The following is a 13,764-nucleotide window of genomic DNA, read 5'->3' on the forward strand; positions in this document are numbered from 1 at the left end:
ATTCATCCATCATCTAATCCAGGGTTGCCCCATGATAAGCATAGAAGCCTGGGGCTATGCAAGTTGGTACTGACATCTAAGTTGAGAGTGACTAGCCTCCCTCATCCCTGAGTGGCATCATGTGAGCAATAAACCCCAACCATCCCTCGGATAAAAACCTCCAACGTCTCGTCTAACTGAAGCACCTCAATTGCCCTCTAAACCACCTGGTGCCATAATTTGGTTATATGGATATCACCCAGTATGGTAAATGGCTTCCTGGTGTACAGACAACCATTTGGCTTGTCACTCGATGTAGAGTCACCTGTAGACAGAAGGAAGAGGAAGGAATGAAGGAAAGAAAGACAGCAGAGGAAGGATGAAAAGGAAGGAAGAAAGGAAAGGGTAGGCACCTAAGAGCAGCACTACATCGAGTGAATGGATGATGAGTACTGCACCACCTAAAATATATATATATATATACAGTTCGATCTCACTATAACGGACTAATTGGGGCCCCAGCCATTCCGAAAAATGCTAAATTCTGATAAAAGCAACATCCGGACTTCCCCCTGCTAACTCGAACTTTTTCTGATATATCAGACATTAGTCCGGATCTCACCAATGGTTTTTAAACTGTTTTGACACCCATTTAGGTACTGTTCTGTGTTATAACTTCACTACATTAATCAAGTGGTTTAATATATATAATAATTCTGTACTGTACACTGATAAACATGTCTTTTATTTACCTTATATTGATGAAGATAGCTGAAGTTGTCAGGTAGTCTGGACTGCTTCTGGCTTTATCAGACTTTTTCCGATATATAGGAATTTAGTCCGGTAGCTCCTCGAGTCTGATAAAAGCGAATTTCGGTCTACTGAAGTCTGTTAAATCGAGGTTTTACTGTACTATATATATATATATATATATATATATATATATATATATATATATATATACACACACACAGTATGTAGACAGATAAACATATGAAGTAAAATATCAGATGTATAGACTTGGTAGGTGGGGGCACTCACCATCCACTCACTTGATGTAGTGCTACTTTAGATGTCTGCCCTTTCCTTTCTTCCATCCTTCCTCTTCTATCTTTCTTTTCATCATTCTTTCTTCATTCATCTGCCTACGGGTGACTTTACACTCCCTCTTCTGTCTTTTTTTTCTTCATTCTTTCCTCATCCTTCTGCCTATAGGTGACTCTACACTGAGTGACAAGCCAAATCTTTTCCTGTACACCAGGGAACCATTTACTATGTTTGGTGGTAACCACATAACCAAATTATGGTGCCTTGTGGTTAGCGGGTAATTAAGTCGCACCAATCGGATTGAGCCTGTGTAGGTTTTCATCCAAGGGGTGGTTGGGGTTTACTGCTCACGTATTGCCACTCAGGGATGAGTAAGGCTGGTCACTCTCATCTTAAATGTCAGGACCAACTTGCCTAGCTCCACGCTCCTACGCTCCTCTTGGAGCAACATGGGATTGGATGTTGGAGAGATGGATGGATGTAAAAGTGTTCCTTCCTTCCACTTCTGTCTTGCTTTTCTTCATTCTTTCATCTTCCTTCTGCCTACAGCGTGACTTTACACTGAGTGACAAGTCAAATGATTTCCTGTACACCAGGAAGCCATACTGGGTGGTAACCATATAACCAGATTATGGCACCTGGTGGTTTAGTAGGTAAATCAGGCACTCCAATCAGACTGAGCCAGTGCAGGATTATATCCGAGGAATGGTTGGAGTTTATTGCTCACGTAATACCACTCAGAGTGAGGCTGGTCACTCTCATCTTAAATATCAGGACCTACTTGCCTAGCCCCAGGCTCCTATGCTCCTCATGGGGCAACACAGGATTTGATGATGGATGGATGAGCAAATACATTATTAATCTATAACATGTCCAGCAGCTCTTTTTTGAGAAGTGTATGAATAACCTATGGAATTTTTGCTGGTACTGTAAATGCCTTACTTTAATCTATTCAGCTCAGGGATATCTTTTTTTGGTTTAATTCTTGCTGTCTCCTGACAATTTACTCAGCTTAGACTAAACTTTTCAAACTTGACGGGTTAGATATAGCCTTAATAAACACTTTAATATTAAAGATTATTTCTCAGCTGAATAAAGTTATGTCTGGTAGCAGCATGAATATACTAAAAAGAATGCCACCCACATACATGTACATACAGTAAATGACCACTAGTTATTAATCCACTAATTTATATTACCAGTATATAGTATTCATATGCTGGATTAGGTTAAGTTAGGTATCAGGTTAAATTAAGTTCTCTGATTTAATTTATGTTTGTGCTACCTCTATATAACACAGGCCTACTCTGTACACAGCCTGTCAAGCTATCTCATGCAACAAGTACAATCACAAGCTAAAGTTTATCGACAATCCACAGTCAGCATTGTGTCCTGCCGTCCATATCTCTCAGTTCTCCCAAAATGTCCTGCTCACGGTGATTTGTGTTTTTCATACTGCTATCACATAAAAATACTCAATACAACAACTTCTGTCATCAGAGCTGGTACATATGTTGGAAAACTTACTTTTTTTTTTTTTTTTAAACAGTGCTTTCGGTGCCCCTTATAAATGGGTTTGATTTCTTATTAAACAACCGTATGTGGCTGAAAACTGATACTAGAGTGTGAACCTGGCATGGATATGAAATATGAAGCACCTATCACTTAAAGTATTTATGATTATTATTAAGCAACATGGAAAATGACACTCACAATAACCTGTTCCTTGAAAACACAGTTTACTACGTAAAAAGACAGTTCAGGAATGTACACTTATTAAATTATTTTGCATTTACCTATGTAACAACAGGCTTCCTTACCAATTTTGGATATACTAAAAAGGATGTTTGCTTAACACATCGAGTTAAGTTCCCTGAAAATGCCTTGTGCAGGTACATCTACACATCATCACCAGGCAACATATTTGTTCTTACCCCTTCAATCCAATGGCTTTTGTACTTTATTCTTGCTGCCGTCAGATTCAAGAATAAAATAATCATTGAAGCGAAGGGATTTAGGTTTGCATTCCTGAGGAGTGCCATTAGGGAATTTCTGCTGCTGAATGACAATTATTTTATGTAAAAATCATGTACAGCACTTTGCTGTACACTTTAAGTTCACCTATAATGGTTGTGGCTATCTGATATATTCTCCCCAAGGCTGGCGTATAACAGGGAAGTGTAAAATGAGGAAGTATAGGTGTAAATGTATAGGTATGAACAGTCATAACCCATGGCCCTGCACACCCTCTAAAATGAAGTAATTGCCAAGATCTCACTAAATGAAGCTTTGCTACAGTGCAATAGGAACAGTTCATGATGACACTGTTACCAGTGTGATTTAGAAAAATTTCACATTACCAACAACAGGTCATTATTCCAAATGGAACCCTGGCTATGGCTTTCTCTCAGCCAGGAAGAGGGGTAGAGGGTGAGCAATAACTAAGGTTAAAGGCGTGTACTATAGGTATGTGCTGTAGCAGCTATCTTGCACATACCTGACAGAGGTAGGCAGCTCGAACATGCTGTATGTCAAAACCACGTGCTATGGGTTCTGGGAAGTAACTGATTCAGGATGAGGAACAACACTTTATCACTGAAGAGACCTTCCCCAACCCAATGCTTCATGCATGGGTACAGATATGGAAGGCTTTTGAAGCATAAGGTGACAAGTACAGTACATGTGTAAATTTCTTGTAAAGTGTTGGGCTTACACAGGTATTTGGGTGGTATGACAAAAATCTGCTATTAGATTTGCATTTTCAGTAACACAACACTGCAATAAGCTCCTCAGAATGAGCTCCCTGCCTGATAAACACAGTTACATGCACTGTGACTTTAGAAACAGGATATAAAAACAATAAACACAGCAAATTCAAACCACTGTATAAAAAAAAACAGCATACATCAGGGATCCTCTGTACACAAAACAAAGGATGAATGTTCATACACTTCAAAGCAAATATGATACCCATGGAAATGTACCATTTAACTTATCAACACATGTACTACACAGTACACATTAACAAAAGAAACTACGTTATACGTATGGTAAAATTTCCTCCAATTTGTAGGCTTGTGCTGTACACAATGGTATACAATATATATGTATACTATATACATGTCGAGATTAAAAAATGAACTGAAATACAAAAAACCTGCTGCATAAAGGAGATCCAGTACCCAAGGCCAGATCATGTTTTGACAATGCTTTGTAATATGACAACTTCCAACACACACGATGTAATCTTCCAAAATAAGCAAGCACATTATAAAAAATGTGATGTGGGAGGCACTTTTAAGTTATTTTCTGAAAAGTCTCTGCAAATACCTATTAACTTCAATAATATATTGAATGCCTGGGATGAGTCACCACTGCTCTTAATAAAACTCTGTATATACTGGTATTGGAAAAGTATATAATAAGTTAGGTATTATTATAAAAAGTATGTGATGGATCAGCATAATTGCCAGTCTTTATACACAGCAAATAAAAATTTATATTCAAATGTGATGAACTCTAAAAGCAACAAAGAAAAAGCTGTTCAACAAATTCCATAAGATAGGCAGAATACTGATTTTACTGAAAATTAACTCACAGAAATTTAATTTTCCTGGTAAATCCAATTTAGAAAAATCTTCAAAAGAAAAAAGTCAGTATCTGGTTTCCACAATACCCCTGAAAATGAGCAACTAATACCTGAATTTAGAATTTGTCTGATAATGAGGTCTAACTGTGGGATGAGGTATTCTTAGTGGACTTGCTAATTCACAATACAGCATTGTACTTGAAGAGATACTGTAAATTCTCTACAAGTGAGATTTACATTCCATACAAGTTCCAAGGGTTGTGTTCCTGTCAGTTAAGGAGACCCCCTTCACAACTTCCAAACCAGTTTATTCCTGCATATGACACAGTTATATTCTACTGTATATTATCAATAAAACTTTTGTCCATTATATTTATGAACATAAATATATCATACATGAGACTATTCAAGTGTGGCATGTAAAATATACTGCTCTGGAAGAGATGCTAGCAAGCCTCCTAAACAGATCAGCATTTGACCCCATGTCTAAAGGAAACTATAACCTAATGGGATAGAAGAAAAAATGCTAACTTTACATTCTATAAAAATTGTCAAGGACACTACATGAAAATCTGGTAAAAAAGCTGCTGTAATACATGTCACAATACAAGCAGTCCTCATTATATATTGTTCATCATCATCATTCGGACCTCCTTTACCACTCTAGGGCAGGGTGAGGAGTAGCAATGTCCAGACAGCCCAAGGTTGCCCAATCCAGTGGACCACGCTTCCATTCACTCATCATTCAAGCCCCCAGAATCCTGGCTCTATCTGATATGCCAAAAACATTCACCACATTATGTAGCTTCACATACACGTATCTGACAGAGTCAATCATTACATATCATGGATGTAATCTAAATACATCACAATTTTTTCCATACTTTTGATGCTGGAATTTGAGATACTGGCAAATTTGCATTACAGGTACTGATGATACTTTACATGGCAATATTTCTGTTGTTTACTGAGGAATAAACCCCTTCAACCTGGGGACATCAATTTTTATCTTGCTCTAGCTAACTCCTGATTTTATTCAGCTTTAGACAGACATTTTGAACTGAATGTATTTTATAACCTCCACTACTCCCCTTCACTAAATGATCACTCTTACTTAAATAATCATCTGGAGGAGGTTTGACTAAAATGAATAATATATAAATGTGCCGAATGAGCTTAATAGACAAAAAAAATAAATCCATCCATCCATCTAAATAAAATAAAAGATTCTAGCCCCGGGCTCCTACGCTCCTCTTGGGGCAATGTAGGATTGGATGATGGATGGATGGATGGATGAGTAAAAGATTCATAACTGGTTCATTCTGACAAGATGATGATAATGGATGGGGGGGAGGGGGGGGGAACAGCTTGGAGAAGAAACAGGAAAAAGTGTACATTCTCCATCTGAAATATTAGAGGGATAACTAACTAAAGCTCTTACCTGTCTTCCCTCCTAGGTATTCTTATCCCAAGATGACATAAAAAAAAAAAAAGACTTCCCATACAGTGACGATGGTTGTGGAGGGCTTACTATCCTGCTGATTGTATGCTTTGATATTAGGCATAGTACGAGGGTGAGAGGAGGAGGTCCGTCAATACCACCAGCTGATCCTCCGTAAACTTCTGCTTGTGGTCGTGCCAGTTGTCGTGATGGGTCCGGCGGAAGTTGCTCAGCGTCTTCTTGATTGTTGCCTGTACAGATCAGAGACAGACATACATTATCACCAACATTTTCATCACCATCAGCAGCAGCATAATTCCACTGATCACCATCCACTCAATTCATGTAATGGTACCTATACATGACTTTTAAATAATCCATGTGGTTTCTTGATACATCATTATCATCATTCTGTTCTTTTTTCCCACCTAAGGATAGGGTGAGGTAGGATCCAACAACAAGAGAAGAGAAAATACAAAAGGAGAACTATCAACAGCACACAGTGGTATGGCAATGAAGGAAAAGAACAGTAATAAAGTTAGCTAGGTGAAAAAAAAAAAGGAAGATCCAATTATGGTAAGTGATTAAATTTGTATAGTGGCACATGAAATAACCTATAAAGTCATCTGGTGTCAGCCCAAATGAAACAGTAATAGTCTGGTGGTAGTCACAATAAAATACGCTTGTCTGGTGGTAGTCACAACAAGATGGTATGCATCTTGTAGCTTTTCCTTTTCAGTTTCCACGTCAGTTTTTCCATGCTGCATGGTGTTTTTTCTCGATTTTTCTTGCCAGTTTTAACTGGAGGGTTTGGAGGTGGGGGTAGCCTTAATGCTTTACTATCCTTATCCTTCAGCATGCAGAGTCAGATCTCGTAGTCATAGTCTACTCTGTAACAAACACTCTCGAAAGGACCATAAGGTCTACTGCTGTTTGCTTTCCTTTGAACCCTTTTGTATCTGTTGACAGTCAAAAAAGACACTACTGTGCTGAAGAAATTAACAACTTTAAAACAATGATGTATTTTATATTTTCTTCTTGCTATCTACAGACAAATTTATTCTTTCTTTGGCACAGTACCCCAGCAAATAAAAAGATAAAGGAAGTTATACTCAACTCCTGCAGTTCAGAATAATTATCCAAAGCTAAATATAATTGTCAGTATTTAGCAACAACAAACTAGAAAGAATGTCACATGAATGAAAGTGTTAAACCTGATGAAAAAGAAAGGGGTTAGTAAAAATGTGTAATAATACTGCAATAAAATAATAAGGATACCACCTAGTGGTTAGAACACCCGCAGTCAGAGTGACCTCCTTGCACAGATTCAGTTTACTTGAAGTGATTTTTTTTTTTTTTTTTTTATCAAGGGAAGTACATTAGGATTCTCAGACCCCTACAGTTCAAAAGGGTAATATGGTATGGGACTTGGCTGTTACTCCTTGTAAATTTAAACCTGGGACTTACAAATCCTACCACTTTTGTTTAGTGGATAACTTAAAAAAAAAATCAAAGGATATGAAACATACTACAATATATCCATAAAAGAAAACATCAGAGATGTTACACTCACAAAAGCTGATGATGACAGTATTAACTCATTCTCAGTCACCTGACAGTAAATGGAAGAAACTAAGAAAACTGTCTTCCTCAAGAAAGTGTTAACATCAGCCCTCTGATTCCATGTGACATCCTTTTTTGCTTTTTCCTGCTGCTACCAGATCATTCTGTTCAACTTGGGCAAGGTCTACTGAAATCAAGGCTGTATATAGTGTCTTCAGTAAGAAAAGTCTACCTATGATACAGATGACTATAACTGCAGGAATATAACAATAATAATATGAAACTTAAAACTGAGTGACTACCCAAATCGCTTCCTGTAACTCAAGCAACCATTTAGTGTGGTAGCCATATGAACAAATGATGTCTGGTGGGTTAAGGTGATCCAACCAGATGGAGCTAGCAAAGGTTCCAACTTGGGATTGGCACACATAATGCCAATCAGGGGCAAGTGAGATTGCTCACCCTTTCCTTAATTGTCGGGACTGAGTAACTTAGCCCAGGTCCCCTCCCCTTCCGATGGGGTAAAAATGGGAGATGATGGATGGATGGTTAAATTGTATCTCCAATAAACAGCATTAAACAATAGATGGATATAATATACTTACAGGTATTGGATGGGGGTCATTAAGGTGTTCGCTGAGTGTAACAAGAACCTGAGGTAGCATGTCTGGTACATCATAGGGGAATGCACTGACATATGCACAAAGGCCCAGTACTGCTGCATGGCGCTCCATCACATCTGCTGGTGAGACTGTCTTCGCACCTCCACGTTTTCTACCAACACGCCTTTCAAGCTTTGCAGTGAACTCCCCCTGCAATAAAATAATTGTTGTAATCATCAGTCAAAACAACAACATGAACAACAACAATAACAGCCACTGCCACCACCACCACCACCACCACCACATAGATTTTCACCTTAAAAAAAAAAAAAAAAAAAAAAAAAAAAAAAAAAAAAAAGCCTGGCCAATGAAATGGACTACATACCATATTCATACATCAATCAGGTCTTCAGAATCCTGGGTCTAACTCACAAGCATGACTATCTGGATAGAGTTTTTTTTATTTTCCTTCACAGATGTACTTCACATCTATCTATCTATCTATCTATTGCCAGACGCCTCAATCCTGTTTGGGGTGGCCACAAACAAATCACCTCCACGTCACCCTGTCCCCCGCCATTTCACTGCCTTGCTCCCAACTCACACTCCCCTCTCTCATATACCTCTCCACCCCATCCCTCCATCTCATCCTCAGCCTCCCCCTCCCTCTTCCCCCCTCCACCTCACTCACATACACTCTCTTCGTCAGTCTTTCACCCTTCATCCTCTCCACATGGCCAAACCACCTCAGTGTGTTCCTCATAACGCTTCCTATCATATCTACATCCACACCACAATGCTCCTTTATATCCTCATTCGTCAGCCTGTCTCTCCATGTGACTCCACAGGCTCCTCTTAAATACCTCATTTCCACTGCTCTCACTCTTGACTTGTGTCCTTCCAACAACGTCCAAGCTTCACTTCCATACGTTAGAGTTGGTATCACAATTCTGTCATATAGTAACTTTTTCACTTCCATGCTCACTTCCCTGTTTCTTATCACTGCTTTCAAAGAACCAGCAACCTTTCTTCCCTGCTGTACTCTTTCAAGCACTTCACCCTCCAAACCTCCATCCTTACTCATCACACTACCCAAGTACTTAAACGTACTCACATTTTCCAATTCCTCACCATCCAACCTCACTGTACATTCACTGACTTCACCTCTCTCAAGGACCACATTCAACTTTAGATTCCGTTTCTCAAACACTCTCCCAAACTCATCCACCAAGCCTTGCAGCTCCCCTTCGTCTTCACTCAACAACACAATATCATCTTCAAACAACAGTACAAGGAGTTTCCAAACACTATCCTCTCTCACCAGGGCCACTCCAACATCCACTACCCTACCTTGTACCTCTTTTATTACCCCATCCATGTACAGATTGAACAACCATGGAGACATGACACATCCCTGTTTCAACCCAACCTTCAAAGAAAAAAATTCACTTAGTTCACCATCCACACGCACTGCAGCCTTAGCACCATCATACATACTCTTCACAGCATTCAACAACTTCCCATCTACTCCATATATTCTTAATAATTTCCAATATCCTTGTCTATCCACCCTGTCATATGCTTTCTCCAAATCCATGAAAGCTGCATACAACTTCTTTCCCTTCTCTAGAAACTTTTCCACTAAAGATCTAAGAATGAATATCTGATCTACACAACCTCTTCCCTTCCTAAAGCCTCCCTGTTCTTCTCCAACTAATTCCTCTGTTCCTTCTATAACTCTGTCAATAAGTAACCTGCCATACACTTTTCCTATTATACTAAGAAGACAAATGCCCCTATGATTACCACACACTTCTTTTTCCCATTTTCCTTTGTACAAGGGAATAATTATACCTGACTTCCAATCCTCCGGGACTCTACCTTCATCCCAGGCCAATCTACACATCTTCCACATCCATTCTACTACTATCTCTCCCCCATGCTTCAGCATTTCACCACACACTCCATCAATTCCTGAGGCTTTCCCCAATTTAACTTTCTTCATTGCTTCCACAACTTCTATCCAACTGATTTCTACCTGTCTTCTCACCTCCCTCCTTCTCCCAGTCATCCCCAGCCACTTATACTCGCATTACTTCCATCCTGTATGTTCAACAATTCCTTAAAGTGTTTTCTCCATCTGCTCACTTTTTCTCCCTTCTCCACTAGTAATCTACCATTTTTATCTTTCACTCCCCTGCTAACCTCACTTCCACCCTGTCTTACTCTCTTCACCTCTTTTCAGAACATTTTCTTACAGTCCCTCCACTTTACACTCAAATTCCATCCAAATTCCTCATCCACTCTCTTCTTACTCTCTCTTACTAATCTTTTCACCTCTCTCTTTCTTTCTACATATAACTCTCTCTTCCGCCTCTCAACTTCTAACACGCCCCTATTTCTCATCCATTCATTGTATGCTTTCTTCTTTTGTGCCACAGCCTGTCTCACCTCTTCAGTCCACCACGCTGTTCCTTGCACCTTCCTCCGTCTTCTCTTCCTCCCACACACCACATCACATGCTGCACATATTTCTTCTGTAAATATCCTGCACGCACCTTCCACGTCCCCTATCTGCTCCAATTCATATTTGCCCAATCGTTCCTCCACTTCTCTCTTATACGCTGCCTTTTTCTCATCCTCTTGTAACCTTTCCACTCTCCTTGCAACTACTCCTTCCTCTAGTCTTTCCCTTCTTCTATTTCTCCATCTTACTTGGATCCTAATTCTGGCCACCACCAAGTAGTGGTCAGAAAGTCCACTCCCCCAACCTCTATAAGCTCTTGCATCCACTACATATCTTCGCATCCTTTCATCCACACACACATAATCAATCATTGCCTTCCTTTCATTCAGTTCACCACCCACCCTTCTCATCACTCGCCATGTATACCTGTGGATCATTTTATGCCTGAAGAGGGTATTGGCTATCACCAACCCCCTCCCAGCACAAATGTCCACTAACGCACTGCCATTCTCATCTATCTCAGCAGGCACACCCCACTCACCAACTATTCCATTCACCTTCACATTCCCTACTTTACCATTTATATCACCGATCAAAAACACTCTCTCATTCCTTCCAAACTTTTCCATGCACACTTCCACACTTGTCCAGAACTCTTCTCTCACTCTGCTAGCACGATCTTGCATTGGCGCATACACACACACAATCACCCACATTTGTATTCCAACTTTCAACCTTACCCACACAATCCTTGACCCAAGTGATCCATACTGTCTTATGCTCTTCTTCCATCTTTTACTCACAACTATACATACTCCTTCCTTTGCCCTCTCATTCTCACCTACTCCTGCACATATACCCCATCCACACTCCCATTCTCACACTTTCTCCTCTCCATTTTGTTTGTTATTCCACATACATCCACTTTCGCACCCTCAAGCACCTGGGCAATCTCTCTCTCTTTCACCTCATCATTCGCTCCTCTTACATTCCATGTTGCCATTACCAAGTCCTTTGTCTGGTCCTGGGTCGTCATCGTTTGGTCAGTCCTTGTCCGAGGCTTATTGTTTGTCTTTTTAGTTAGTTGTTTTCTGGGGAGGGGCACTAACCCTCCGCCAACCCTTTTAGTCGCCTTTTACGACAAGCAGGGATACTGGGGGAGTATTCTTGAAAAAAAAAAAAAAAAAAAAAACTACCCCTGGGGGGGGGGGGTACCTCACATACTTACCGTAATTCCTGTATGATAAGATGCATTTTTTACCCCAGAAAAATGCTCTCAAAAATCACCCTGCCTTTTAGCACCTGAAGATCACGCTGTAGAAAGGAGTCTGCCAACCCTCATGAACCCAAATTATGAGATACAAGCACTCACGAAACTCAGTTATGAGACACAAGTATTCATGAATCCAAGTTACAAGATAAAAGCACTCATGAACCCCAGTCACAAGATGCAAGCATTCACGAGCCCCAGTCATGAGATACAATGCACTCACTACAATAAATATAGAAACTGGTGACTGGTTGTACAGTACTATAAAATGAAGACTGGCAATATGTACTGATATACTGGTATTATATAATAAAACAATATTACGGCAATGACTTTGGTGGCTGAAATGAGTGAATTCTGTTGTGGGTATGGGTTGTAATGGTTTGTTCGAACTACTGAACATTAAAACATCAGCTGATGGGAGCTGGATGTAAACATGCCGTCGCCAGAGTGTTTGCATGCCTTGTAGTGGCAACTACGAGTTATTGCTGGTGTGAATGGTTATAAAGTTGTGCTGAACTGGGGTACATCTAATTAATAATAACCATAAATATTTGATAATAGGTCCAATATGTTATAATTTGCTGTGACAGACAGAAAAATGACACTGTACAGTCAGAGCCTTAGACTTGCTAGTACAGTATGCAATTAACCCCTGCAGCGTTCACTGCCTCATATGAGGCAATATAAGGGCCACCCCTGGCCAAGCTAATCATCTCATATGAGTCGATAGGTCTTGAAGTCATAATGTGATGCACGAGGAAGCATTGGTCGTTTCCATGGGAACGTTTAGTCTCTCTCTACACCATCAGAGCTGTTGCCAAACCCTGACACACCACAGCTGCCAAATATCGCATACAGTATTTAGTATTTCAGATATGCAGGCCACCCCTGGCCACGCTGATTACCTCATATGAGGCGATGGGTCTCGGCGCCATAATTTCAAGCATGAGGAAGTGTCAGTGGTTTCCATGGGAATGTTAATTCTCCCTCTATACCATCAGAGCTGCTGCCAAACCCTGATATACCGCAGTTGCCAAATACAGCATATTAGTAATTCAGTTCTCGTTTGTAGTCCAGTTATGGCAGATTCATGCCCATTTACCTCCCACGATGCTGGTGACTTATCGCCACCCTCACACCCACCCAAGGGGTGTAAATTACAAAAAGACAAGGGTGGTGAAGAGTTCAAGCTCAGAAACACTCAAACTGATGACAAAAAAATCAACTTAAAATCAAAATAAAAAGTCTGAAAAAGTTACTCAAGGAAGGTAATAGGGATGATAGGAATTAGCATGGTGGAGGTTAAATCCTCAAAATTCCCCCCCCCCCAAATACCTAGCTTATCATAGGGTGCGCCTTAGCAATTGAAGTGCATTATCATACAGGAAATAAGGTATACGGTACACCTGTAGAACAGTCATTCCGTCGAAAACCAAGTATTAAATAAGGGGTGCGAATCTACAGTAATCCCTCAATTATCAGATAAAATACAGTACAGTAAAATCTCACTATAACAGACTAATTGGGGCCAAAATCATTCTGAAAAAAGTGAAATTCCAATACGTGTAAAACCGACATCCGGACTTTCCCCTGCTAACCCGGACTTTTCCCGATTTTTATTAGACATTAGTCCGGATCGCACCAACAGTTCTTAAACTGTTTTCACTAGCATTGCTGTATTGTACTACTGTATATTGTATATTCACCACAATAATCAAATGGTATAATATTTATAATAATACTGTACTGTACAATGATAAACATGTCTTTTATTTACCTTGTTGTGGTGAACATAGCTGAAAA

The 13,764-nt window shown here is 39.8% G+C and overlaps 1 protein-coding gene across 1 annotated transcript in view; it reads right to left on the reverse strand.

Moving 5' to 3' along the window:
* Positions 1–1,746: 1,746 nt before the first annotated feature.
* The window catches only part of LOC145408248 (proteasome activator complex subunit 4B-like), a 212,521-nt gene continuing 200,503 nt past the window's right edge, over positions 1,747–13,764 (reverse strand). Inside the window, exons 33-34 of the mRNA XM_080279014.1 lie at positions 8,225–8,431; positions 1,747–6,307 (exon numbers count right to left, since the gene is read on the reverse strand). Of these exons, the coding sequence (XP_080135140.1) occupies positions 6,173–6,307; positions 8,225–8,431 (342 nt within the window). The 3' untranslated portion in view covers positions 1,747–6,172. The remainder of the gene's footprint in view (positions 6,308–8,224; positions 8,432–13,764) is intronic.

Source organism: Coenobita brevimanus, chromosome 76, assembly GCF_032717465.1.
Source record: "Coenobita brevimanus isolate Jiangsu-jjx chromosome 76, ASM3271746v2, whole genome shotgun sequence".
Lineage (NCBI taxonomy): Eukaryota > Metazoa > Arthropoda > Malacostraca > Decapoda > Coenobitidae > Coenobita > Coenobita brevimanus.